The following is a 27,860-nucleotide window of genomic DNA, read 5'->3' on the forward strand; positions in this document are numbered from 1 at the left end:
ACGAAAAATTTCTCATGGTAAAGTAATCGAATTAAAAAGGAGACTAAAAATAAGAGGTATACCATGGCCAGAAGAGTGTCATACTAACTTTTATATAAATTTCATGTCAAAAGCGAGACAACACAAATTTTTCAACAATTAGATACTGTATAAGTAATAGGAATGTGGTTTACCACATAAATGATCCTTACAGATTGAGGGTTGAATTATTGTGCTCATTCAATTTGTGCCTTTCTTTACGACATGGAGGTGAGACACTGGACTCAACAGAGCAAACATCTACAGAGCACTCCAACTACAGTTATAACCTGGTCAACGAGTAGTCAAGACAATGCATCAATACAGCAGACATTGGCTAACGAAGTCATTTTTCAAAGGTTTCGAGAGCTTTGAAATATCAATGCTATGCCTGACTGGATAGTAACTGTAGGGAAGTGCAAGGTGACTGCCAAAATATTTTTATTATCATGAAGGAAATAACTGAGTGACTGTGGTGACAAAGGAGGAGTTAAGACTGAATTATGACTCAATGCCATGCCAATGATATAGAAGGTTGTAACAGAGCTTACTTTCATAAAATAATAATGAAACAAACCAGAAAATGGTTTTGGAAAATTGCATTGGAGAAGTTGATACTGGGAAAGTCTGAGACTACGCTAAACAAAAATTTTGACTAATGATTTCTACCATTTTCAAGCATTTCTCTACTTGAGAAATCCTTGGAAAAGTCTTTCTTTCTTTAAAAGTTTTAGTCTTCTACTTGCTGATTGTTCTTTTTTTTTTTTTGCTTGCGGGGGAGGGGGGGGGGCTCAGAAAAGTTTACTTATGGCATGGATATGTGTAACTTTCACACAGTCATGATACAGGGGATATAAAGCTAAAGGATATTATCAGCAAGTAATCAACAATCACCACCCAATAAACACATCAGCAAGCAGAGGCTAATACAAACAACCAAGAACTTGCACAAAAATAAATGATACTGGGTGCCATATTTCCTTCATGGTATAATTTAACATGACTATTCAATACATAGGCCAAAGTAATCAATTGATAATCAATTGACAAATGGATCAGGAACAAAAATGTAAGATAAGTCTGAGTGGTTACTTCACTGCTTGAAAAGAAACTTAGTATTGCTCAATGAATACAAAGAACTCTACTTCCCGCCTAGTTTAGGACCGTTGGCTTAAGTGACACAAATCAGGTACAAATATTGATTGGTTTAGCTGGTCGGAATGTCAAGTGAAATCCACATGATAGGACTCATAAGCCTAATAGGCCTTTAGGCGGGAAAAGGATCATTTAGAAAAAAATGGGATTACAGAACTATTTTCTTTAAATTTATTACAAAATAAACGAACATCCAATGATAATAATTGGTATTAAATAGTGACATGAAAACACAAAATAACCACTCAAAAGTTGCAGTAGTCCTCTCAGACAAGTCACAGTATCACAAGCAACAATGAACACATTTATGAACATGTTCTTCATGTTGCTGGGTCCAAATGTCATTCAAACGCAACCATAACCAAACTGTCTACCAAAAAAAAAAAAAAAAACAAGGGAAAAAGAAAAAGTTGGAAATAAAAATATAGAAAAGTCAATATTATTGATAAAAGACTTGTGCATTTTCTTTAAGTATACCCATGATTGTATTAAAAATGCCAGTATAAAACAAATTTGTAAACCTTAGATAATTTTAAGAATTACTGATTTAACAGCTAGGAGACTAGTAGTGTGTCAGTCAGGCACATTTCTCAGGAGTGTCTAACCAGTGCAGTACACCTATCCTCTGGCAGACGGAAGGAGTAAGTAGATCTGAAGAACCTGGAGCTTATTAAATTAACTAACATTAAAGGGAGTCTGGTAACAAAAGCACACCAGTCAACAAGACACAAACATGCTTTGAAAACATAACAGAAAAACAAAACAATTCAAACTATACCAGACATTCCATTTATACTAACTAGTGCTTTAATCCTGATCTTTCCCATATCAACCCTAACTTGTACTGGTAATCTAAAATCTACATCTACAAGTACAATGGCTTTTCTGTCACAAGAATATATTGGAGAAAGGGGAGGGGGTCAAATGAGATGGAACTGGATACCTAGTTATCTAAGCATAAGCAGGAAAACAATCTGGATGAAAGAGTGCTTTAAATTTATATTTTAAGTTTCAGGTCACACTAGAGACCACATGGCACAAGTTCCAGTTTTGCATTTGCATGACCCCCTAAGTCTTTTGTTAATATCAAGCAAACAGTTTTAAAAATCTTGCTTACAACTAAGTATCAATGCTCTATTATAGGAAGGCGCTCCTTGAACAGTGTTCAACACATCAACTTAATTTGCTATCACAAATGGTGGCTGACATGTTAACCTGCACATCTGAAAATTCATTAACACACATCAAATAAATGGAACACTAAAACCCTTTATCTTAAGTAACACTTAACGGCTAGGAGGAATTTACATTCAACCAAATATTTACAAACATTTAATTTACCCAGTGATATTAGGTGCATAAGAGAACCCAGAAACCCAACCTAACATATCAGAAACCAGCTGGGCAAAATTGAACCAACAGGGCAGGCAGGCCTGAAGAGTATTGAAGAATCTCTCAGAGAGCATTGCAGCTATCAGTACTGATTCTCGGAGACTTGTCTTTTCAGTGTCTTTTAATCTTTTTTTTTTCCATTTTTTGTTTTAGCACGGTTGGTGGATTTTATAGACATTGACAACTTCATTCATAGGTAAAAATACAATTAAGTATTGGCAAAATACTAGGTGACTTAAGCCAGATTCCTGCAATGCTGGTTGATGCACACAACATGAAAATGCACTAATACATACAGAGCTTCTGAACAAGTAACATACAGGCGTGTTCAATAGTAATTTTGTACCTACGAAGTAATACACATATCTTCACATGTAAGATCACTGGAAGAAAAATATCAGTGCCAATTCTTACAACTATGCACCAAGCTTGTTTTTCTTAACCATCAATGTAATGCACAGTAAAACAAAACAATAAAATAAAGAAAATACTTGGTCAAATTTTGGCGTTTGCTCTTGTTATTAGTTAAAACCAACTACCAATCTATGTACACTACTGCTATCAAAAGTATTAGAGAGTCAATTTCAATTATTAAAAAAATCTATTATTACAAAATAATAATAAAAAAAGAAAGAAAACACATTTTGGCAGACTTGTTATAACAGACCATCTCACTTTTGAAGTCACAAGATATACTTTAAAACAAGCAGTATTCAGGAAACTAGTTCTCATATAATTGATATGGCTCATGTAATTCATCAAAATTAAATTTTATGATTTACCATGAAGAAGTAACACTAACATTTCCAATGTCAATGAACGAGCTTATTATAACTACATTCAATAATATTATTAAAGCACACAAATCAATTAATATTCTGACATGTATTAACTTCAACAAGGTGGCACTGACATCACAAAATACTGTTGGGATATAAAATACTAAGAAATGGTACATGCCTCAAATTCATGCTTTCACAGGTGACGGACAGTAACCCATATCAACTAGTCCAACTTCATTTGTGCAAGATTTCTTTAAGAGTAGCTCTTAACAAATTTAACATCAATTCTACTAAAGCTGAGCTTCACAGTTAACTGAAGAGTTTCAATAGCCACATTCACACGCAAAATATCATAACTCTACTTTTGAATCTGATAGATTAATAGAAATTGCATCACAAGACCATAACATTCTTTTGGTCACAGAGGTAATACCAGAAAGCACTAAACACAGAACACAAACAAATATGCTTTATGTATTACTTTTGAAAAGGCATAGATGGTCTTGGTAGTCTCCAGCAAGACACCATACAACCTCTTAACACATGAAATCATCAAGCAAAATGCTGGTATGTTTTTCACTACGAGGAAAAACACATGACTTGAACACTTGTACTTTAATAAAACATCAGTTCTAGGAATCTAGGCATATTAGTTAATTATATGTTTCATGAATATAATATAATATATATATATTTATATATCTCTATGATCTTCAATATATTAAAGACAACAGCCAAACAGGATGTGTGTACGTATTCATTGAATTTCTCTCTCTCTGTTCAACTCTTCACACTCACTCAAGTAAGTCACAATTGACAAGGGTTTGTTTATTTCACAGGTCCATTATAGTTGCTATATCACATTCAAGAAGCGATGTGACCTAAGTCACAATTTGTTGAGTCCCAAGACATTAGTCTACACTTGGGGAGAATGCTCATTTTGTTAATTGTTACTTCTCTTCCCCCATATCTTTATCGTATAATTTCCTTTACTTCTAAATTAAAATCTTACTTACTATTGACATTATCGTACCCTTAGAAATTAGGTAAAACATGTTTCCTGTTTAATATAATATTTGGTACAAGTATTGGCAGAGAGGAAACAACAGTAAAGCACATTCCATTTACCACAAATTCAAATCTCATAATTTCACTACTCAGTAAACTTAGATCGGTCACATCAACTAAGCACTACAGTTGGCATTTCAAAACATATACACATGAAATCATCAATTAGCTAATGCAAGTACTTAGAGTAATCTTTGAATGTGGAGCCTCTGTAGGGTTCCAACCCTGATACACATTACACATATAATTTATAATAAAATAATAAAACTTAGAAAGGTCAATGCCACTTTAAAGAAGCATTGATGTGATGATTTGTGATTTTGTTGCACCAATTAAAGACTTGACTACATTAATAACTTGAGAGAGAAATGGACTACAAAAGCAATTTCATCACACATCTAAGACAAAAACGACACATGAACGTCACAGCACATGGTTGTGAATACAAAAGGTTGACGATTTGTACAGCCATTTTAGGTTTATATGAGACTCAAAATGGCCGGCTCTCTGTGAAACTTGGAAGGTGAACAAAACATAAATCATAACAATGGAAAGGTAAACAGTTAAATATACTTGGGCGTGCAGTCTGTTTGCATAAAAAGAAACTCTCGTTTTTTTAAAAAATATGTTGTTTTTTTTTCTTTTTTTGGAGAGTTTCCCTTCTACAATTAATAATCAGATTAATAAACAACAACAGGGAAAAAGCAGCCGTTTGATTAAGGTAGTTGAGATCACAGGTAGAGCCAGGGGATACTAAACATGATAAATCATTGTAAACAACACTTAGATTAATTCTCTGAGCCTTAAATTTAGGTAACTGCTTTCAGTTATGTCAATGAAAGCACTGACTGGTTTTGAGAACAGGCTTCTTATCCTTTGGTCAACTTTATTTTCTAGAAGACCATAAACCACAGGAATCGCTTTCAATTGAGATATGTCAGTCAGTGATTGTACAATGCCTTACATTACAGAAACTGCGATGGATAATGTGGGACTTTCTCACCTCACATAGACTCCCCTCCCAGTAGGTCACCAGGAAGGAAAGCAGAGGGAGTAGCACGATGCTGGTCGCCACTTGAGTCCATGGGCGAAGATCCCCACAGCACACTACTTGTTGGAGGGCTTGACCATAATTGGCTACTGTTACTACCTCCACTAGATCCCCATGTGTCCTGCAAAAAAATTCAAGTAAGTGGAGCTCTTACACTTGAAAATATATAAAGGTGAGATGAAATGGCATACCTGTGAGGACTGAGGGGCCTTCCCAGGAGCAGGAGGAGCTCCCGAGTTGGCCCCAGCCCCTCCACTAGAGGAGCGCATCCCCCAATTGGGGGCAGAACCACCACTCTGTTGCTGTTGAGATGTATTATGCCCACCAAGATGAGATAGAAGGTTGTGGACTTCACTTTCAGCTGGAGACTCAGCAAATATCGTTGTGTTGCTTAGGACGCAGTTGTTAAGTGCCGCTTGGGCCTATTATGTAAACAAAGCAAAGTTGTAAAGCATAAGAAAGAGAAACATTTTTGAGGCTAGATGAAGTTAAGAGAAATCAAGCTGAAAGCAAACTGACCTTATTAGCCTCTTCACGGCTCTGGTATTTGGCGAGTGCAATACCATGGTTCAGGTACAAATGAAAGCTCTGAAGAGGCCCATGCTGAAGGCATAGCGTCTTCAGAGTGGACCCGTCAATCTGAAATTTGAACCAGAGCAGAAAGTTAAGAGATTATTTAGATAAAATAAAAACTACAAAAAGGGGGAAAAACCAAGTTTAAAAAAAAAGAAAAAAAAAGAAAGTAAAGAAAAAAAAAAGAATTAAAAAAAGGGAATATTGAGCCAAGACAAAAAACTAGCGATTAATGTAGCTGAACAAATAGAAATGCAAGATTAGGTAAATTAAGTTTCTCTGAATTTAAGAACTAGGTACATAGGACCTTAAGAGTAACTCGAATTGGCTTTGCCTAAAACCTTCGCAAGTTGAATAAATATGATAACACATGTGAAGCTTAATAAAAACAGTATAACATTGTGTTCAGCAAGCACACAATATTTGTGCAATTTTTTTTTTTTTTTAACAGCATAAACTAAAGAGTCTAAAATAGGGACATATAAAATATGCAGAAAAGTAAAGTAAAAAACATAATCAAGGGTGTACGCGGGGAGTGTGTTATAAGTGCCTTCAAAGAGCTGAGTCAGCAATGTGCTGTTGTACTATCCTCTCAAGTCAGGAGAATGGCTAAAACAAGGGTTTGGTTGAAAATACTAACGACCAATCAATAGTGTGCTAAGTGACAATTAAATGAAAGGTTTCCAAATCACCCAGCGTACGCCTTTGTTTCAAATGAAGAAAAAATTAGAAACTGTGTTACTACAAAAAACAACAAAACAACAAATAATTTATAAAAAAAAACCTTCAGTCTGTATACTCAACTACATATAAAAGGAATAGTGGATAGATCATATTGAAATATTAGCATGACATTTATAGTTGTTGAAGTATGGAAATGAACTGGTACAGTTCTAATCAGACTGAAGATAAAGAAAAATTGAAAGAAATTTAAACAAAATTGAAGAATAAAATAAAAAGCAGGAAATTTGAAAGCAGCTGAAGGGCGGTACGCGCTCCTGACACACCAAGCTGTATCAAGTTGATGGTTAAAAACCGTCAACTTAAAACAACCTATAGGTGGGGAAAGGGAAGGGAAAATTGCCCACAACCAAGTTAATTAACAGGTCATTGAAATTTGACTGACTGAGGCTCTACTGTAGACAGTGTTTGAAGGCATGAAGTGTAAGACGAATTCTCTGAGGTGAGAAATCCTCTGAAAGAGCATCCTGCAGTCCTCTGAGGATTTCACATTGACTCAGATTTGAACAAGTGAAAACCAAAACGAACAGCACTATGCCTCCCACACCCACCAAAGGCCAACAAGACCTGGTTAGTGTCAAACCCAAAGATCCAATTTAGACTCGAGTTTACATTAGAAGAAAAGGGAGCTCAACACCCCCAGTTCACGACAGGCAGTCGTTCATAAAATATTCCTTCCTGTCACAGAACAGAACTTTGCAACACCTTGCCTGAAGTTGCACTTCACAATGCCTGACCTGTGGTGTGAGATTCTTAAGGAGGAGCCACGTAGAGCCCCAGCCCGCAGTTCCAGTGGTGCCCGCCCCGGGCGTCGCACCTGCGCCACCCTGAATGCCCCACGACGATGCGCCGCCAGAGCCGGAGCCCGCGCCGCCTCCGCGGCCCCAACCATTGCTGCTCGTGCTGCTGCCGCTCGACGCCGAGCCGCCGCCTTGACCTGCCCCGCCAGCGCCACCGCCCCCAGCGCCGCCACCGTTGCCGCCGCCGTTGCCATTCGGGTTCTTGCTGCTCAGTCCCGGTGGCGGTCCGCGGGGCTTGTTCTGCGGCGCGCCCCACAGCTCAGAGGTGACGGCTGTGGGCACCGGCCCGTCGCCCCAGGGGCCCTTCGACGCCAGCTTGCTGAGTGGGCTGCAACAGGAGGGAGAGCAATGTTCAAGCACGGCGCAAACCTCGCCTACTGGTGCATGCACCCGCCGGTCCTTCGCCCGGCCCGGCCTGGCTCTAGAGAGGCGCACAGAGAAAGAGTGATAGAGTTATCTAAAGAAGACGTATGGATGAGATGAGGTGAGGTGAGGTAATACAGGGCCAGTGCGGGTTACATTACAAACACAGAACACCAGTCTCACTTTTAGCCTAAATTTCCCAATTGAAAAAACAAACAATGTCTTGGATCTGTGTTTGAATAGATTGACACACACTGGCCCTAAAAATGAAATGAAACAAAGAGCTAAGGGCACTTTATGGCCCAATTCTGCAGAGGAAGTCATGATACAATGCAAAGACTGCAAAAGGAAGAATACAAGCATTCACTTCAAAACCAAGTGTTTTCAAGATGAAGTGACATGCATGAAAGTTATGAATGGCTGAGCAGTGAATGGTGAAACTTATCTCAAACTACTGAAAAGACACCTGTTATAAATGAATATACCACCTTTTCCTTTCGCTGCATTGACAGCAAATAAGTAATTAAGCCTACCAAAACCCATTTAGCATATAACCCAGTTTCCAAGTGTGAGTCTAGTAAACACTACATAAAAACCTCATTTTCCATCACAAACAATAAAACCAACATTTAAAATGCTCAACTAAATCTGGTACATTCTACAGATAACATACAAATCAAATGCCAAGAATTTGGCAAGGGAACGTTCAGCCATGACTTCATAAGGAGCTTAAGACCAGTGCTAGCATTTACTCTCTGCGAAATCCCATAAGTTACCTCCACGTCCTCAGAAGCAATAGAAACTGATACCCAATAGCACCTGTCACACGCTCCACATACACAACGGAAACGCATCAAACAATATAATTTGATACTTCAAATATTATTAAACAGAAATACTAACCTGGCAAAGGAGGAGGCAGTAGAAGAAGCAGTATTATTGTAGCTCCAAGTTGATGATGAGAGACTCAGAGGTGGAAGAATTTCAGCTCCAGATGAAGTAGGTGATGTTTTGCTGACACCTCCGGCAGAGAACATTTCTGGTTCTTTGAGGGCTGCTAGGGACAGTGGTGAGCGAACCACTGACCCTGGTGTAATGCTGGGATCGTCTTCAATTGATTTCATCTGGTTGCCCTGAAACACCGGGCAAGAAAATAAGATCTTACTGTAGACAGAGAAGATGGGCTGACTAGTGATAGTCTTTAACATCTGCTTTTCCACTATTTCTTACAGTAGATAGTTAACAATAGAAGCCCATGTAAATTAGTTAACAAATCATAATAACTCATGCTTAGGGTATGGAGTTCGCCTACCTTCCATGGCTTTCCTGGCTCAAATTCTGGGACCAAATCAGAGAAAGAATTGGACTGTGGTGTAATAGGCCAATCTTTATCTGGCTGGCCACTTTCAATACTGCCAGAGTCTGGCCAACCAGTGTCAGAGTTGGAGCGGCTGACACTTGCCCATGGTCTATTGTGAGGAAAATCATATGGTTAGTTCCCTATTAAGGTCCAGAGGTCGACATATTTCATATAGAAATGAATACATACCCATCACCCTGACTGAGGATAGGGTTTATGTTGGGAGATGAATGGCTCTGAGACAGACCAGGGGCTTTGCTGGTGGTGCCTGGAGCACGGCTGAATTCATTACCCAAACCATCAGTATCTTTGTCTAGGGATGGTAATTTCCACTGGTTGAGGCGCGACTGCTGGCTTTGGAATGACTGGTCATTCATAACCTTTGAAAACATAATCATAAAATGTTAATGGAAACAGATGAATGAAACTTCCCATTAAATACGTTGAAAAGTGTGGAATAGGTTACCTGTGGTTCTTTGCTGATTGTGAGATCAGCAAAATTGGGCATGGTATTCATAGGGTCATGCATGTTTGGTTTGAAGTAGTCTTGATTAGGCGGCTGCTGTGGCATATGTTTTACATACAATGCCTGCTGAGCCTGAATCTGGTTTTGCAAGTTGCTGATTTGTTGTTTAGTTTTAGTAAGCTGAACAGATATGGCCAGCATGGCTGGATTACCCTTCTGTGTAGATGCCACGGCATGCTGTTGAGTGAGGTTTTGAAGAACCTATAAAACAAAAGTCATTTTAGATATACAAAATGCAAATTTTACATTAATAGCCTTCAGATAAAGTATATGTGACCTAAATACCTTAATTTGCTGCAGCAACTGATTGAGCAGAAGAAGAGTTTGAGGTGACAAGGGCTGATTGAGAATTTGCTGGTTCAAATATCCAGCTCCTACAGCCATCTGGATTTGCTTAACCAACATCTGTAGTTGCTGAGCAGATGGTTGATTTTGAGAGTTGCGCTGCGACTGATTGAATGGCGCACTCTGTTGTGATGGTGGTTGCTGGGGCGGAGGCTGCTGCATCAACATTTTCTGAACCAATGCAGGACTAATGTTGGTGAGACTAGGATTGGCATTATTCATGTTGATAAGACTAGGCTGGTTGTTCAGACCCGGACCACCCTACAAGCAACAAATCATGAATCTCATGACAATGCCACCACCTTAACTTTAAAAGGGAAGAGGAACAGCCTAGCTTCAAAAATAAGACTTAACCCAAATTACCAGTACAATAGTTATAGAATAGTTAGGTTCATTCAAGCTAAGCTTGTCAAAAAAATCGAGCATTTCCGAAAATATTAACAGTTCAAAGACACAGATGTTCAAAAAATTTTCAAGCTTAGATTTTAAATTCCCAATGACAATCCTAGAGAAACCCACCTCAGAAAGCTGCCAAAAGGCAAAGATAGGAAGAATACCGTAAATAGAGATTTAACTTACCGGCGGAGCAAAAGGTATCGGTGGAGCGCTGTGAGGGAATCCACGTGCGGAAAATGCAGAACCAGAGCCTCCTGCTGGATGATTGCTACCACCAATGTCGAATCCATGATCCTCATGGCCGCGCCAAGCATCCATATTCATTCTGCCACTGGCATTTAGCATTTCAAGTGCGTTTTCCAAATTCATGTTCGATCCTCGCAAAGCATTCTCAACATCATCTTTCTTGAAACCCATCTCAGTGAGCATGCGGAACTGCTTGCTGGTCCAAATCATTTCCTTCGTCATAGGTTTGGGACCTGATTTGGGAGGCTGACCCCATGATGATCCATCCATGTCACCTTCCATCCAACCACCAGGATTCATGGGATTCTTGGGTTTGGGACCACCCCAGGATGATGGGGTAAGTGGAGGCTCATTCCAATTGTTCATCCCACCCAAACCACTCTTTGGATCTTCGACCCAAGGATTGCCAGCAGCGCCATCATGAGGACCATCCCAAGATCCATTGCGGCCTGGATGAGACCACAAGGGACCATCAGGCTTCATGTTGCCAGCATTACTGCCGGGCATTCTGTTCTGAGGCATACCTGGAGGACAACCCTGCATGGATCGACCCATGTTTGGTGCAGGCATGTCCTTCCAGTGAGACACTTTCCCTCCACCTGAAAAGCAAGAAGGTTGTTAGCAGAATGCAGTACAGAAGGCAACTTGTGTCAACGAGGAGGTTGCCCACTAACTTACCAACACCACCACCGCCGCCGCCACCGCCTCCGCCTCCACCACCGCCGCCGCCGCGGTTCTGCTGTTGTCCCCACAGCGACGTGCCGTCGTCATAGTTGGGAATGTTGCGGCGCTGAGCCGGCGGGGATGGTTCCTCCCAGCCGGAAGGCTTGGAGCCCACCCCTGGCATGCCCATGTCCTTGGGCGGCGGGCCCGCCCACTGGTTGACGCCTCCGGGGAAGTTGCCTCCGGAGCCGACGCCGGGCCCGACGCGGGGCGGCTGAGACTGCTGGTGCAGCGGCATGTTGTGGTGCGGCGGCTGCGGGGGCTGGCCCCACATGGACGGATCATTCACACCGCCATTCAAACGTCCGCTGATGCCTCTCGGGTCGCCGCGCATCATCGGGTCGCCACCGCGCATGTCTCCCATTCCCCTCAAATCCCTGGCGAGGAAAAGAGACGTGATATGAATTTAAAAAATCGTACGGGCAAGCCCTCCAGCAAACACATTTGACCGCTGTCATCTCACTGGTCAAAAGTTAAAAGGGCGCAAGTCCAATGGAAAGTCCGTGGACTTACGCCCTTTTCACCTGGTACCAGTGAACTCACCTCGGGTCGCGCAAACCATCGCGCATGGGGTCCATGGGCCCGCGCATCGGGTCACCGCGCATGTCCACTCCCCTCATGTCGCGCGGGTCGTTTCCTCTCATGTCGCGAGGGTCCATGCCGGCGCCGACGCCCCTCATGTCGCGAGGGTCGCCCATGCCGTCCATGCCGCCCATGCGCGGGTCTCCGCCGCGGGGGTCGCCGCGAGGCTCACCCCAGTTGGAGCTGCCACGGTTCCAGTCATCTTTAGGGGGACCTGAAAATGTAACACCCGTTTAAATCTCTCAAATTTCAAAAGTCAACAGCGCAATTTTAAAAAATACATTAAAAAAACAACAGAGTGACAATTACCTCCCCACATGCCTCCCGCAGGACCGGGGCCTCCAGGTCCAGGTCCTCCAGGTCCACCTGTGTTCCACTGTGGGCCAGGACCCACGCCTGGACCAACACCAGGGCCTGGGTTGGCAGGCACTCCGGTCCACATGTTGGAGCTGTCACTGACTTCATCATCCTCCCCCCAAGTGCCGCCAATGTTGGTCGTAGGGGTGTGTCCCCATGGAGTCTTCTGTTGGGTTTGGGGAGGTGGCTGGCCGCCATTGCGCAAGTTAGCTTCCCACAAGTCGGTTCCTGAAGGAAATTGGGAATGAATCAGTTATTTCAAATTGAATGCAAAGCACTGTCAGACTTGGGACATGGAGAAGGATTTTCACAGATTGAAGAAATGCAAACAGAAAAGAACACAAAAACAGGGGAACTGTACTAAAAGGAATCAGGAGTCCTCATGCATAATTAAGAGGATGTGGATGGATTGACGAGACTCAGGGGATGAAGCAAGAGCTGATGAGTTACAACAATCTCATATGCTGAATTTGGGGAGGAAACCAGCACCAGGGTTGAGAAACACAGTGTCTAACTAAGACCTTTCCATAATATTCCCAAAGAAAGAAGGTGAAGAAATACAATGCACAAAACAGGAGAGAACAAAAAACCTACTTGGAAACTGTTGGAATCGCAATGGTACAAGTTAAGCTGTGTTTTATCGACAATTATGCTAACAAAATTACAACATAGAAGTAATTCTCCCAAAAATTGGTTTTCAGCATCTGCATGAAAACACGCACGACGCCTTGGAGGCCTTTGAAATAAAATACTTATGTGCAGTATAAACATTTAGAGAATTCTAACATGCCAAAACAGAAAAGATGTTTCAGCACATACCCACCATAAACACAATTTTAAAATATTTTAGGAGAAGAGAAGGGAGAATGAGCTCTTTTATAACCAATACAGAGACTTTTAGTTTTCACAAAAGAATTTAAGATTAGAAAATCTACAGACATAGAATTACCCCAAATCAAATGGCACATAACATTAAGCAAACACAGCAAGGCCACCCACAGAGCTAAATCAACTAATAAGGCAGCCATAAAACCACTTGCACAATTGCAAAAACCACAGTTCTCACCATTATTGGCATTAGGTTTCCAAACAGGAGGCCCACCATTATTTTCCTTGGTGGCAGGCTCAGGAGATGACGGGATGTCCCAGCCAGTATCTTGGTTGACATTTTGCTGAAAATAAATAACAGCATGGGTTAGAGGGGGTAGTTACAAACTCCCACCAGAAGTGCTAGAGAACGAGTTGACACTCACTCCACCCCATCCATCTTGGCTGAAGAGTGCTTCACGCATTGTGTTCAACTGCTCCAATTGTTGCTTTGTTGATGGAGTCGAAGGCGTAGTCGTTCCACTAGTGGGTGGCAAACCTCCTGGCACCCCTGATCCATTTCCAGGTGGGCCACCATTGTTGTTATTGGCTGGTCCCCCGGCAGGTGGCGGCTGATTGGGTCCCAGATCACCTCCTGCCTGACTCCATGGGTTTGAGCCATTCTGAGGCGGCGGCTGGGACGTTGGAGGAGGCTGAGTGGCATTGGGCTGAGGCTGCGGCTGTCCAGGAGGCACCTGCTGTGGTCCAGCAGGTTGGTTGGGCTGACCTTGTGGACCTGATTGAGGTGTGGGAGTAGGCTGACCTGGAGCATTTGATTGAGGTGGCGATTGACCTACAGGAAAAGAAACTGTTAAGTTCTTCCGCTTATATTCAGCTGGACAGATAAATAAATCATGTCACAAATAAGATACGAACCTGCATTTGGGGGAGCACCAGCGTTTTGATTGTTCCCTGAATTTGGTCTGTTGTTGTTGGGTGCACCCCATTGAGCTTGGCCACCTGGATTATTACCAGGGTTAGGAGTAGAATTTGCAGTACCCCAACCAGCTGCAGCTGCAGAATTAGCTCCTGGATTATTATTGCTGTTGTTGGCATTGTTGTTCGAGTTATTATTTCCACTTGGGGGTGTACCCCAGCCAGTTGTTCCATTGTTCAGAGAGCTCTCACCACCACCTCGAAGACCAAGTCCTTGAGGAATACCCCATCTTGCATTACTGGCTGGCCCTTGAATTATACCACGGAATTTCTGTGGAAGTACTTCTTTCCTCACATTTTTAGGTAAGTCTTGGTTTGGGTTTTTGAAGACCACATTCGAGTTGTAAGGTACATCCATGTTCTTGGAGAGCAAATATGCTTTGAGGTCTTTGCCAGATGGCAGATTCAAACAAGCGTAGTCATTCAGTAAAGCTGTACTCTTGTCCAGTACAGAAGCAGTTCCATTATCATTAACATTATATTTATCATTAACATTAACATTATTATTAAAGCTTGCAGGTGGGTTGCTACTGTCATTAATACCCTGGACCGTTGCTTGAATGGCTTGAGGCACTCGAGAATTGCCATCCCCTTCTGCCTCAGGAATGTTTAATGGAGTTTGACTCCAGGCATTGTTGCTGTGCTTGGCATCACCTCCTCCCATTTGGGAATGTTCCTTAACACTATTATTACTATGATTAGCCTTAGAATAATTATTATCCTGATCAGAAAGAGCACCAGTAGTAAGTTTCTCCTCCCAGGAAGGAATGAGATGGCCTGGGAACTGTTTCAGAATCTCAGTTATAGCAGCAGGTGTGATTTGGTTTAGGTGATGCTGCTTTGACTCATTAGGCAATGCGTTGCCATTAGCATCGCTTGGCTCAAAGCGCTGCAGGTGCAGCTTATTGCTGCTTGAAGAATCAATGTCACAGGCAGGGGTACTCTGCAAGGAAAAAACAAAAATGATTATAAGTGATAAAGTACATTATAAAGCAGTAAAGGGAAAAGTTGAGAATGTTTTACCTGAAGAGCACCTGAGCTGGTGCAATGGGACGGAGGAAGAAACTCCATCTCTGTGGCCACCACCACGCCACTTGAGCTGGATATCACAGACATTTGGGAAGCAACCACAGGGGAGCTCCCATTAGCGCCCTCTTGAGAGGACTGAGTGGTGTGTTTGTGGCTGCAAACATGGCTGCACGCCTCAGACTTCAAACAACTGGCACAGTTGTCATCAGGGTGATGATTACAACAGCCACAGGGATCACAGCCTGTACAAAACATACAGAACAGTACGTCAATTTTGGTCAGAGCTACTTCTTCTAATCGGATCAAACAAAAATTCAGGAGAGAATGAACTAACCTGTGTGCAATGGTATCACTAGGCTTCTGCTGCAAGTAGCTACCTCGGAGGCACTGAGAGAGGGCACAGCGGTAGGTAGAGCATCTTTGGAAAACAGACCATCTTGCATTGTACTTTCAATTTTAGTACTTTGTGCTGCCGTAGAGGTGATGCTACTGGCAAGTGATGTGGATGACATTGATGACGCTTGGCTTCCCACATCGCCTGGCCAGTCTTTGTAGCGAATATTTGAGTCCTGAGGAGATATAGGAGTTTAGAACACAAGCACCATGAGAGAATAGCATGAGAGGAGTTTGACTACTTACTCTCATGTCAGGCACAGGTTTGGTAGAGAAACTGGAACCAGGCAGAGGGGACTCCACCTTGGCTACAGGTTCGTTGCTGCATGTGCTTTGAGCAGGTCCAGCTTGCTGACCTGCTCCACATGACACTACTACTCCATTGTCCTATATCATTACATAAGGAATTAGAATGTTGAAGAAATACAACAGAGTCTCAGAGAGGGGGGAAAATGCATTGAAAACACACCTCAAAATTTTGTGTGGAGCCATTTGCTACAGAAGAAATCTCAAAAGAACTAGAATTGTTGGAGAACATTGGGCTCAATTCTTCTTTGGCAGGCTATGTTTTTTAAAAAAAAATCTGAAAAAGAAAAAATTAAATTAAGAATAATAACAAAGGTAATTGAAGAAAGGTTGTAAGTAATCTTAAGCATCTTTGAATTAAAAAACTGAGAAATGTGATACAGTAAACACGACGTAAAACAAATGAAATCGAATGAAGAGGAGATTGAAAGATGGAGAGATGGATGAGTTCACTTGTATGGTAAATTGCTCAACCAATCTCTACCAACAGTTGCTACTTGATATCAATTCTATTTTTTTAAACCGTACCTTAATAATGACTATTAAGGGATCTTCAGCGAACATTGTAATCCATAGTGGAAGAGATCTGTGAAGAAGAAAATAAAGACTTTTAGACACAATGACATTGAAAAATTTTAATTCTGGGGACTCATGATATCAGGTGCAAGTTCTGCATGTAGGACAAACTCCAATAAAAAAAAAAAAAACAAAGTTCTTGAGATCAACATTTCATACTACGGCTCAGAAAGATTAAGTTTATCAAAATAAACTCAAAGTATAAAGTAAAACAACAGATCAAAGGAGAAATATTAAAATAAAGTTTGGCCTACACAATACATAGGCCATGTGGATTTCTCATTCTGAAAGAGAGTGGGTGTTGGCACTGTACTGATCCAATTCAGAAGGCAAATGTGGAAAGACTAGACACCAGTAAATTTGTAAACTAGGGAAAAACTCAACCCAACATGTTCATAGAATAAATATTACAACAAATCCTTTTTTTAAAGCAGACTAATTATGCTTATTGGGAAGAAAAAATAAATAAGAAGACACACTTAACCTAAATTTTGTACTGGTAAATAAAAACTAAAGAAAACAAACAATTCCAGGAACTTCAGACGCTGAAAAAACTAATGCAGCAGAAAACTTAAACTACCCAGGCTAGGCCCAAATATCTATGTCCTAGAGACCTGGGCCCCTGACAGGCTGAGATCAACTCCCACACAGCATAGATGTAAAAATGAATGAGGACTTCACGGCAACAATTGTTAAATTGCTTAAAAATCAAAATAATATGCAGACAGAGGTGACACTTGCGCTGGTAGAAGTGTGAGCTGAATTTTCTCAAAGTTTCTGACTTACTGTACTCAGAAGAGGTATCCATTTCGGAGTATCGGGTTTCACTTACTTCAGAAAACTTTAAAACACTCCACATAAACAACTACACAAAACAATAGCTGTCTGACAAAAGCCAGTACTCAAAACACTTCACTTGCACCACTCTAGGTCCGAGAAACCTCACAAACGAAAAATTGGACCAGCGACTAACCACTCACACGTCTCGGGCAACATCGTCCTTATACGCAGGCACGTAGGAGGACTACCTCCAAACGACTTGCAAACCAGGGCCAACACCAGCACACTCAATTTCGAACTTTTCGCAAAACCACATAATTACCGAGAAAGTGCACACACCAGCGTATAGGGCCAAACGAGGAAACCACGGCAGAAATATCAGATTTGCTTCGGAGTTAGGACATCGTCCTATCGCTACTAGGCCGTTCGGCTGTTCCCCCCAACCAGACGATGCCCCGCCAGCGCCAGCCGCCCGAGCTCGCTGCGCTCACAACGACCCGACTCCATCCACAATGGCGGACGTCGTCTACAAAAATCTGGCCCATCGGGCTCACCGAGCCGCGCAGTACACGGCCCGGTGCCTTTCCTACGAGCAGGCTAGCAAAATGTCTGCCTTTGCAAAATAACAGCAAATGTTAGGCGGAAATCAAATAACACGGCAGTATTCTGGGCATGAAACAAAACATCAATACCCCACATCCAAACAGGCATATAAAGCGCTTAAGAGCGGAAAAACTCCCCCCTTATCCCCCTCCTCCTCCCGCCCCCGCCCCCGCCTACTGAACTTCCCTCGCGGGCTCACGGAGGCAAAGGACGCCCTCCCCTAGATATCCGCCCCCGCAAGGTCGGAGGAGTCAGAACAAAAACACGCCACAAGACTAGGGAATAGAACGAGATAAATCCTCACAAAACAGAGCATGGAATGAACACCTTGCTAAATTGGCCACAGCAAGCACAATTCCTCTCGCACAACAAGAACTCACTATGAATGAAAGTAACGCCAAGTTTCGTGTCACTCGAGTCATATCACCATGCCACTCAACGAAAACACACCAGTTTATGTATGTGTGTGTGAGAGAGAGAGAAAGAGGTGGAAGATGGAGCGAGTGAGCGGGTCACCAGTACGCATGTGCAATATTCGGCTCGTGTCTTGGGGAGAAGGGAGGGTGGGAAGGGAGGGGGTTGGAAGGGGTTGGAAGAGAAGGGGTAGGAAGTGGCAAAGCAACCCCTCCCCTTTTCTCCCTTAGCTTGTCGGGGCGGCGAGTCAGGTTAGGCTGGCGCACTGCGCCAACAACTACTACCCCAACCCTTTTGTTTGCTCAATTCTCCAAGTTCCAGATAATTCGAACCTCGACGACCACGTCAACCCCCGTATGTTTCACACCTTTTCAACCCCCATGAAAACTACTCCACTCGTTAGAATTGTAATCTGGAGTTTGAGTGGGAGAGGGGGGGGGGATGTGTGTGCAGTACGTAATTCAGTGCACCCGCACTGAGGCCCTGACCAGACCAGCGTGTTGCCTATGCGCGGCTCGACACGGCGCAGCAGGCGGGCCACCCACTTCCCCGGGCGCGCGTTTGAACTGACCCGGGCGGGGAGGAGAGGCGGGAGGAGGGAGACGCAGACCACCCTCCCACACCACCTCCTCCTCCTGGTCTAGACGACGCTTGGCGACAACTTTTCACACATCATCTTTTCGCCGCGCGATCTCGGCGGCGGCCATAACACACAATAAGAAGAGGCGAAACAAATAATCAATCGTCTCCACCCGCGGCCGGCGGCGCCACCCCGTTCGTGAGGCCCGCGAGCCTTTTGGTAGTTTAGTCACGCCGAGGTGAGCAGGCGCCGCTTTGTCGCCGCTATCGCTCGGGCGACTTTGGAGAGGAGTCGTCCGGCGATTACGAGGAGATATAGGCCTCGGCCCGGCCCGGCATTGGCATTGAAATGAGCCCATGTGAGGCCATGAATATGGCGAGCGAGAGAGAGAGAGAGAGGTTATTCCCGCGGTCCAAAGGGCGAGGGCGATGAGGAGGCGCCCGCGGCCGTACCCGCGCGGACTCGAGGAGGTGCGCGTCGAGCGTATGGCCGCGGCCGAGTCGCACGGGGACAGGGAGAGAGAAGGGGAGGGGCGACCGTTGTGTCGCGCTGGAAAACTCGACAAATAGCCAAGCGGACGCAGTTAAAACGACCGGATGGGAACAATAATCAAGTGGTGGTAAGCTAGCGCTCGCCCGCTCCGCTCTGCCCTGGCTCTGCTCCGCGCTCCCCAGGGCCGTGCCGTGCCCGTGCCTGTCGCCGTAGCGTAGGGCCGTCCGCTGGTCGCGGCGGGCTAGGCTGGCTGTGCGGGGTTGACACCACCGACCAGCGGCGTATACCTCGGCTGCAGCAGCAGCAGCAGGAGGAGCACGACGGGCCGGGAGAAAGGCGCACCACCACCACACAGTCCTCCCTCTCTCGTGCGCGCATTCCTCCTTAGCTCTGCCCGCCCGTGCCTCTCTCTCTCTCTCACCATGGCAGGTGTCGCGCGCCTTTGGCTCCGCCACTGACGGCAACAAATACGCTGCTGGCGGTGGTGTATGGCCCCTGCTCTGCCGCCGTCGCCCGGCCCGCCGGCCCGCCCCGGCCCCGTGGCCCGGACCGTTGCGTAAGTAAGGTTGGTCGTTCTAAAATCAGACCGAAGTGTCGTCGTCGCTGCCTTAGCTGATGAGCTCGCGCAGCGCCCCGCCAATGCGGGTCGACTTTACGGACGGGCCCCGCCGCCCCGGTCCCTTGCCAAGGTGATCTCGAGCCGGCCGGGCCGGGGCAGGTGAGGCGGGGCGGGGCGGGGCCGGGTCGGCAGGTAGCCCCTCCCGCGCGCACCGAACAACAGCGCGCCAACTCTGTGCGGTGCCCTGAGACGCTCGCACAATGAGCAGGTCGACACACTGCTGCTGATGCACATTACACCTGGCGTTAGTGTCTGCAAGTGTGTGAGAGCGCGCGCAATGCACCGACAGGGCAGGCAGCAGCAGCAGTGCAGCTGCACTTCCCGCCTTACTCCCTCGGCGTGACCGGGCGTGGCGGGGCGTGGCCGGGGCGAGCACACCACCGCCACGCCACAACACGCCAACACCACACCGCGCGTGCTAATTGACCCCGCGGCCCCTGCATAATCCCGAACATGGTTACAGGACCGCCACATACACTACAATACTTTCACGGCGGCAAACCGCAGGCGAGAGAGAGAAAGAGGACGAGTGTGAGTGAGAGAAGGGGGGGGGGGGAGAGAAGAGCCGGGAGGAGCAACGCTTGGCATCTCGCAGGTGCTGCTGCTGCTGCTGTTGCTGCTGCTGCTGGCGCGGTGCATGCCTGCCGACAAGGGGCGTCCCTGTACACTACTAGAGTGCCGCGATGCACACGCACGCGCATCTCATCTCCTCCCACGGGGGCATCGCGTGCGCAAAGTAGAGCACGTCCATGTGGTGTGCAGTGCTGCCTGCTGCTGCCCGATGACGTCCTAGACCTTGACGAGGAGATGCAAGCTGCATCACACGGGGTGGCCGCCGCCACCGCAGCAGCACGCCCGCCCGCCTTGACCTGCCTCAACGACGCGGCCTCCGCCGCGGCGCCACGCCACGCCAGCCCCGCTACCCGATACAGTATCGCACGGCGACGGCGTGCTCCAGAAGCAGAGCAGCGCGGAGCAGCTGCGGCCTCAGCCAGGGAGCCTGCTCAACCAACAGCCCGGCCTCGGCTGGCGGCTCCGTCAGTCAGCAGGCGTCTCAAGCCAACCTCAACCAACAGCTCTGTCAGTCAGCAGCAGGGGCCTCAGCCGTCCTCAGCCAGCGGCTCCGTCAGTCAGCAGGGGCCTCAGCCAACTACAGCTCTGTCAGCCAGTGGCGTCGTGGCGAAAGGGCGGGTCAAAATACTGTACCGCGCGCGGAGGACGGGGTGCTATTCAGCTACTATTCAGCAACCAACGCGGAAGCAGCCCCCCCCCCCTCTCTCTCCTCACTCAGAGTGCAAGATGATGACGGTGTACTCCGTCAGCACCAGGCCGCCGCCGCCAATCGCGCTGATGCGACCACTCCTCTGCTGGACTCGAGTTTCAGTTTAAGAAAATCACGACGCGCTTGTTGGGTATTATTCGTCGTCAGTGAAACAGCAAAACAAAAGTGTCGGTCTCCTCGGCGACTTTTACGCCCCTGTCCCCGTCTCCTCCACTACTGGACTCCTGGCAGGACTTTCACGACCGCAGTGCTGGCGGGCGGCCGCCGCTCCGAGCGCGACTCAAAGCTTTCCGCGACCGGCCTGATATGTGTAATCTTGTTTGGAAGGGATCGCGGGCAATGCACCTGCATTTCTCCGAATCACATTTTTGGTGTATTTATCAATCGTCTCCAGTCACCGAAACGCGGCCGCCAGTGACACGGCGGCGGGAGCCTTAGCCGGGGGGCTATCCGCGGGCGGGGGCCATACAGCCGCAGCGACACTCAATATAATGGTGCCGCTGCTTCCGATGCAGTTTAATTGGGCGAAATAACACAAACCAGAGCGTAAAGCAGGAGGAGGAGGCCGAAGTCAATGCCCCCGGCTGTGCTCAGCAGCCATGGCTCAGCGAGTGTGCGGGGCGGGGCGGAGCGGGGCGCGGCGGGGGCGGTCACGGTGGCGGCTGAGGTGGCGGCGCGGCACGGGGGCCGCTAGAGGCTGCACAAGGCCTAGGGGCCCAAGCGCACGGGGCCCCCGCAGCAGCCTCTGGCCGCGGGGCGTGACGGGGTCCCCGACAACAGCAGCAGCAGCACCCGGGCCCCCGTGGGCCAGCAACAAAAAGTCGACGTCTTCGGAGAAGTTTTAGGAATCCCCCTCCCCAACCACTATTCAGCACACTATGCTCCACAGGGGGTCGTGACAGCGTTGTATAGTGTAGAGCAGCTGCACCTGACCGATCGACACCACGCACCACGCAGTATACGCCACGCAGTATACGCCACGCAGTATACGCCACGCAGTATACGCCACGCAGTATTCGCCACGCAGTGTACGCCACGCAGTGTACGCCACGCAGTATACGCCACGAGGTACGTCACGCAAGTACACCACGCAGTATACGCCACACCCTGCTGCGGTGTAAGCCCGCGCCCATTACACGGGCAATGCCCGCCAGGGTGCACGGCCCGGTCCGGGAAAAAAAGAAACGAGAAAAAAAAGGCAACGTCGAAAGTCATTTGAAGTTGTTTTTACGCACGACAGGGGCCGCCGCATCATTGGCAGAAAAATAATGGTCTACGGATAACCTTTGCAGAAAAGGTTGAACTGTGGCGGGCGCTCTGAGTCCGGGGGGAAGGGAGAGGAGGGGGGGGGGGGCGGTGCAAGGGCTCAGCGGTGTCGGGTCTGACGGTCTGACCCGAGCAGCGTTGGACGCGAGCCAGAGAGAGAGACACCAACTCACTCCAGTGTATGCGATCCTTGGACGGCCCCTACGCTGCTGCTGTTGTTGTGTGCAACCCGATTGGTATTTGTGCCGCAAGCAGGTCTGTCTTTGTCTCTTTCTCTCTCGCTAGCTGCCCGCTGCGCCGGTGCGGTGCCCGCTCTGCACCGCTCGGCAGGGTGGGTACCGCCGCGCAGCACCGCCGGGTACCGCTGCTCAAACCGGTCGGGGGGGCGGCCGTAAGCGTCGTCGTGGGGGCCCGGGCCGGGCGGGGCCGACGGCGGATATCGGAGGACCGGAATCGAGAACATCGAGTCCGACTGGGCGTGGTCCCGCCGCGCGCCCCGCCCCGCTTGCAGCGCGCGCAGCAAGAGCACAGGGTGTGTCGCGAAAAGCAGGGAGAGAGAGAGAGAGAGTCTGGTCGGCGCCGCAGAGGCACCCTGTCCTCCGAGTGGGTGGGGGCAGAGGCAAGAGAGGGATAAAGAGGGAGACGAAGCAGCGCAGAAGTGTACGAGAAGGATGAGGCACAATGGCGATGTGCCGGCTGCCGGCCGCCGCCGGAGCCAGAGGGCCGGGGCACGGCGAGCCCCTGCAGGTAGGCCGACCCGGCGCGCAGCCCTGCGCACAGGCCGCCCGGTTGCCTGCCTCCAGGGCGCTCGGCTCCTCCCTCGGAGCGCAGGCTGCCTCCGATCTCCGATCGGATCGGGATGGTTAGTGCAGGTACGTACACACAGCCTCCGTGTGCGCTTGCTTTGGCAATGGCTTATGGGACTCTGGGGCTCCCTGCCAGCCCCCGCCCCCGCCCCGCCATGGCAGAGATACATGCAGGTGACCCGCCTGAGAGATGAGATGCACCGGCCAGCAGCGCCAAGGTGCGCCGCCCCTGCTGTTTGTCGACTTGGTGATCTGTGACATTCTCCTCCTGGGCCGCGCCAGAGACGGAGGCAAAGGGGGCGTCTCTTCTTCTCCTCCACCTCCACCACCACTCCCTCGAGCACGTCGCGACGCCGCCGCCGAGGAAAGCGCGCGTCATTCAAATAAATACCACGTTGGAACGCGGCCAAATCACGCGGAGACAGAGGAGAGGGGAGGCAGCGTGAGGGGTTGAACTTGAACCCCCTCCCTATTTTCCACCGTGTGTACTGGCAGAGAGAGAAGGGGCGCACCTCGGAGAGAGCGAGAGAGAGAGAGAGGGAGGGAGATGGAGCACGGATTAGACCGCGGCTCCTCGCTCTCTCTCACACCCGCTTCCCTTCGCGTTATCTCTCTCTCTTTCTTACACCACACACAATCCCTATGCCACACACTGGCTGGCACCACATGACACAAGCAAGAGAGCTGCAGCAGTGCAAAGAGCGCAAAGAGAGGGCGGCGGCGGCGGCAAAGCAAAATGTCGCGTGGTGGACAGGTGGAGCACTCTGCGAGCCCTGCGAGGGGCACAACATGCAGCTGGCGCAGCTCGGCGTGCCGTACCGCGAGCGCTACCGCGAGCGCTGGGGCCAGGCCGAGAGCCAGGCTGCCGGGCGCGCAGGAGATCGATAGTATACGAGCGCCCGGCACTTATCTCGACGACGAAACAAAACGTTCGCGGCTCGGGCTGTAGGGAGCGGGGACGACCGGGCAGGGCAGTAGCCAATGGGCCTCTGATGATGAGGCGCCTAAAGGGTTGGGCAATTCGATGTGTAAGTAGGCAAAAATGGCGTGACGTGGCACCCCTAAAAGAAAATCCTGGATTACGCGCCTGGGGTATAGGGAGACACAACTAGGAGCGAGCTTTTCTTATGGGAGCTCTTCTGAACTACTGCCTCCTCAGCTACCCCCGCAACACATGGATCGTCTGGGTCCCGCCTATCCCTTTGCGTGGACCCTCGGAAGCAGGTAGCCGCAGCCACCACCGCAGCAACATCTCCTCAGAAAAGCTCGCTCCTGGCTGTGTCTCCCTATAGCGGCCCTCGCCTGGGGCCAAGGGAAGTTGTAGAGACAGTTGTATGACTCGGGGGTTCTACCAGGCGACGAAAAAGGGCTTCAGGATCAACAAGTAACGAGATTTGTGGGGGAATAAGTCTGTCCTGCCTGGTTACACCTTTCCCTCTGTGACAAGAAACCCAAAGCACGCGGCGCTGCTCTCCTGGAACAGGAAGGGGGAGACGGTTCGGGTGGAGGGGAAAGGGGGTGAGAGGCATGGAAGGCACGGGAGAGGGTGCGGCGAGTCGGGGGCAGTGGCGCCGCGGGGCAAGGTCGTAGCGCGGCACGCACGCGGGTCGTTATCAATAGCCCATCAAACAATAATAATTTAGGCAGGGATATCGACAGGGGTCGGTCGGACCCTTCGCGTGCGCCACGCCGCCAAGCCAACCGCGGCCCCGATGACCCAGGACGACGACGGCGGGCCGGGCGGGTGGCCGGGTGGCGCGGTTACGCGTCGTATACATGAGCGTGAGCCAGCTCAGCGGCTGCTGACAAGGATCAGATTGGCGAGGAAACAAATTTTGAGGAACTGCTGACGACGGGCCCAACTTTGTAATCGCGTGGGGCGAGTGCGCGGGCGGCGCGCCGCGGTGGTGCGTATACACCATGTGATCGTTTGCGCAAAAGGGCGGACGCGATAAGGACGTTAGGCCTCCCCGCGCGTCGGCACCACCTCCCCAAGGCCAGGCAGGTCAGGCGGCCCGGGGGCGGGCATGGGGGCTGCCGCGGGCCCCATAAGAGCCCCCGCCCCCGCAGAGTGCTCAAGAGGGGCGGGGCCCGGCAGATATCGCCGCTCGGGCGCGAACGCCACGAAGCAAGAGACACCCCATTGCGCGCCCGCTCAGTCTCCCTCGCCATCCTGGCCTGGCAGCGACCCCGCGCCGCGCGCCCGGGCGGGAGGTGTGTCGGGAGCCGCATTTAGGCCCCAGACGGACGCCGAGGCCGCCCCCGGGGGTGGCAGGATTTGAGTTCCCCAAACAAGCCCCTCCCCGTTTGCTTCCTGGAGGCGGCGCGCGGAGGCGCGGAGCTGGGCCCCACGCGGGGCCCGGACGGGGAGAGGCGGAGCGGGGTGCAGAGGAGGCCCCCGTGCGGGGCCCAGCTAGCCTCGCGCAGTGCCTTGCCCGCCCTGCAGAACACGCAGTTGACACGCAAAGTGGCAACGCCGCATCCCAAGGAGAGGGCGAGAGGGGCGCCGGGGGCGGGAGGGGCAGGGGCAGCGCGGCAACGCCGCCATACAATTGTCGGATCGGCTGCCAGGCATTAGATATGTGGGCCAAACTCCCGCGCAGCGCGCAGTCGCGGGGCGACGGCGGCAGCGGCTCTAGCGGCGGCGCCCGCCACTGGGCCAGGCAGGCCAGCGGGCGGGGCGCACCGCAGCACCGCCCGGGCCGGGCGCGGAGCGGGCGCCCACCGCGGCACCGCGGCCGGGCCGACAGTCGCGCCGCACCTCCGCGACCGCGGGGGACGTGGAGCTGGCGGCGAGCTGCGAGTATACGAGCTCCTTCCCTTCGCTTGCCCGGGCCCGGGGTCCGGCCCACTGTGCGGTGCTGGAAGCATGTGAGCCCAGCTCGCAGTGCCGCTCGGGCTCGGGCGCAGCTTCGGCCGCGCTTCGCGAGCCGCGAGCCCTCTCCCTCCTTCAGCTCCCTCCCTCTCTCCCGAGTCGCGGGGAGCGGCGAGCGGTCGGGTCGGTCGGGCAGCAGAGCAAGGCGATCGTGGTGCTGCCCTTCCCTCCGCCCCGCAACTTTCCTCTCTCCCTCTCTCGCACCTTCCATGCCACAGTGCCTCGCCTTCTCCTTCCACTTGCCAACATTCTAACGAGGTGTATAACCGGCTAAAGCTCGGCTTGGCTTGGCGAGGCAAGTCTGGCCCAAGCCAAGATCTGCTCTGCCCAAGCTGCCATGCTCTCCTTGCTCCGCTGCCCGGCCCGGCACTCCCTGAGCCCACCCTCTCGGCCCCACCCCCGTGGACACACCAAACCACAATCCAATTCAGAACCATCTATACACTGAACAAATAAATAATCAGTTAACCGTACAAACATCTCAGGGACCTAGAACCATGTACACACACAAAAGCATCTTGAAAATAGAAGCGAGACAAGTAGTTTATAACACACGACTATGATGCTCGGCAAATAAAAATGTACTAATATATAATGAAAATTACATATGCAGATGCGTATAACAGACAAGGTGAAGACAAATAAAAAACATCTATAGCGTAAGAAGGATTTAGCGACCAGGAAATTACATGATCAGAAAAACATTTTTAGGAAATATGTTAAATTTTCCTAACAGTACAGCACGGTTTGACTCATGAACAAGTTAAACGAAACATGGACTACATTGTCTAGGGTAAGGTCTTCAGGGCCACAAAGGTTGAGGGCAATTGAAGGGCTTGTTTTCCATCAGTCGACAAAAAAAATAAAGCCAAAGGAAAGCAACAAAAACAATCTACTAGGACACAAAGAAAGATGCCATTCCCAGACATGAAGCATAGCGCCTAGAAACATACATTTAGAGTAAAATAGTTGGCACACAGATAACCAAGAAACAAACAGGTGAGATACAGAAAAACACTGGTAACAGGTTATCCTATACGTCTACTACTGTATCATTCGTCATGACAGGTTAGGTCTGCTGGCAAAAATAGATTGAAGCATCAAAAAAGACTTGCTGATCAACTGTGATGCCGATTAATTAACTGCGAAGATAATCTGACAAACCAGACAACCTTAAAAACCTGAGAAACCCAGCAATCAGACAGAGAGAACAGAAAGATTTGGAGGCTGGACGATCAACGCATAAGGAGAAAAAAGTACAGAGAGCTATCACCAGAATGAGTGTGTATTGCTAAATCTAGAGACTGCAGCACACACAATTTTGTTCGAAAGTGCACATCACAACTCACCAATCCAGGAAAGTTTGGGAAGAACGTAAACAAAACTTCACAACCACATCAAGTGAGAGACGTTCGACGCCAACGCCATTTCATGATCGTGATTCCGCATTAGCCGACAGCAGACGTGATTGGTTACCTGCTACTGCCACTGCCTGTGATAACCAACAGGCGTCGACGAAAGAAACGACTTTCTTTTGTTTTCGATGGCGGGAAGTTTG

General features: G+C 48.6%; 1 protein-coding gene across 8 annotated transcripts; it reads right to left on the bottom strand.

Annotated features, from left to right (window-relative positions):
• Positions 1 to 1,321: 1,321 nt before the first annotated feature.
• Positions 1,322 to 27,785, bottom strand: LOC113208424 (protein Gawky). 8 transcript variants are annotated; one of them, XM_026425383.2, is made up of 22 exons: positions 27,652 to 27,785; positions 16,538 to 16,595; positions 16,173 to 16,286; positions 15,950 to 16,090; positions 15,645 to 15,879; positions 15,305 to 15,552; positions 14,222 to 15,224; positions 13,732 to 14,138; positions 13,545 to 13,650; positions 12,431 to 12,706; positions 12,083 to 12,335; positions 11,495 to 11,916; positions 10,754 to 11,415; positions 10,115 to 10,435; positions 9,770 to 10,030; positions 9,493 to 9,683; positions 9,256 to 9,412; positions 8,847 to 9,076; positions 7,518 to 7,908; positions 5,986 to 6,105; positions 5,658 to 5,888; positions 1,322 to 5,587 (listed from the first exon to the last, which is right to left on the bottom strand). In XM_026425383.2, exons 3-22 carry the CDS (start codon positions 16,239 to 16,241, stop codon positions 5,420 to 5,422), a joined length of 5,892 nt encoding a protein of 1,963 aa, XP_026281168.1. In that variant the 5' UTR covers positions 16,242 to 16,286; positions 16,538 to 16,595; positions 27,652 to 27,785; the 3' UTR covers positions 1,322 to 5,419. The 8 variants fall into 8 exon arrangements, 7 of the variants coding, with proteins under 7 accessions (XP_026281168.1, XP_052129511.1, XP_052129509.1 ...); XM_052273551.1 differs by lacking the exon at positions 27,652 to 27,785 and adding an exon at positions 17,688 to 17,881 and having other exon boundaries at positions 10,115 to 10,345; XM_052273549.1 differs by lacking the exon at positions 27,652 to 27,785 and adding an exon at positions 17,688 to 17,880 and having other exon boundaries at positions 8,847 to 9,067.
• Between the last annotated feature and the right edge of the window lie 75 nt (positions 27,786 to 27,860).

Source organism: Frankliniella occidentalis, unplaced genomic scaffold (genome assembly GCF_000697945.3).
Source record: "Frankliniella occidentalis isolate FOCC.00 unplaced genomic scaffold, Focc_3.1 Scaffold282, whole genome shotgun sequence".
Classification (NCBI taxonomy): Eukaryota; Metazoa; Arthropoda; class Insecta; order Thysanoptera; family Thripidae; genus Frankliniella; species Frankliniella occidentalis.

Excerpts from the sequence above, each read along its gene's own strand:
- LOC113208424 (XM_026425383.2), bottom strand. The coding sequence starts at position 16,241 with ATGTTCTCCAACAATTCTAGTTCTTTTGAGATTTCTTCTGTAGCAAAT. Across the intron at positions 13,651-13,731 it reads GCCAAGATGGATGGGGTGGA|CAAAATGTCAACCAAGATAC; the intron begins GTGAGTGTCAAC and ends ATTTATTTTCAG. Across the intron at positions 9,077-9,255 it reads AGCCAGGAAAGCCATGGAAG|GGCAACCAGATGAAATCAAT; the intron begins GTAGGCGAACTC and ends CCGGTGTTTCAG.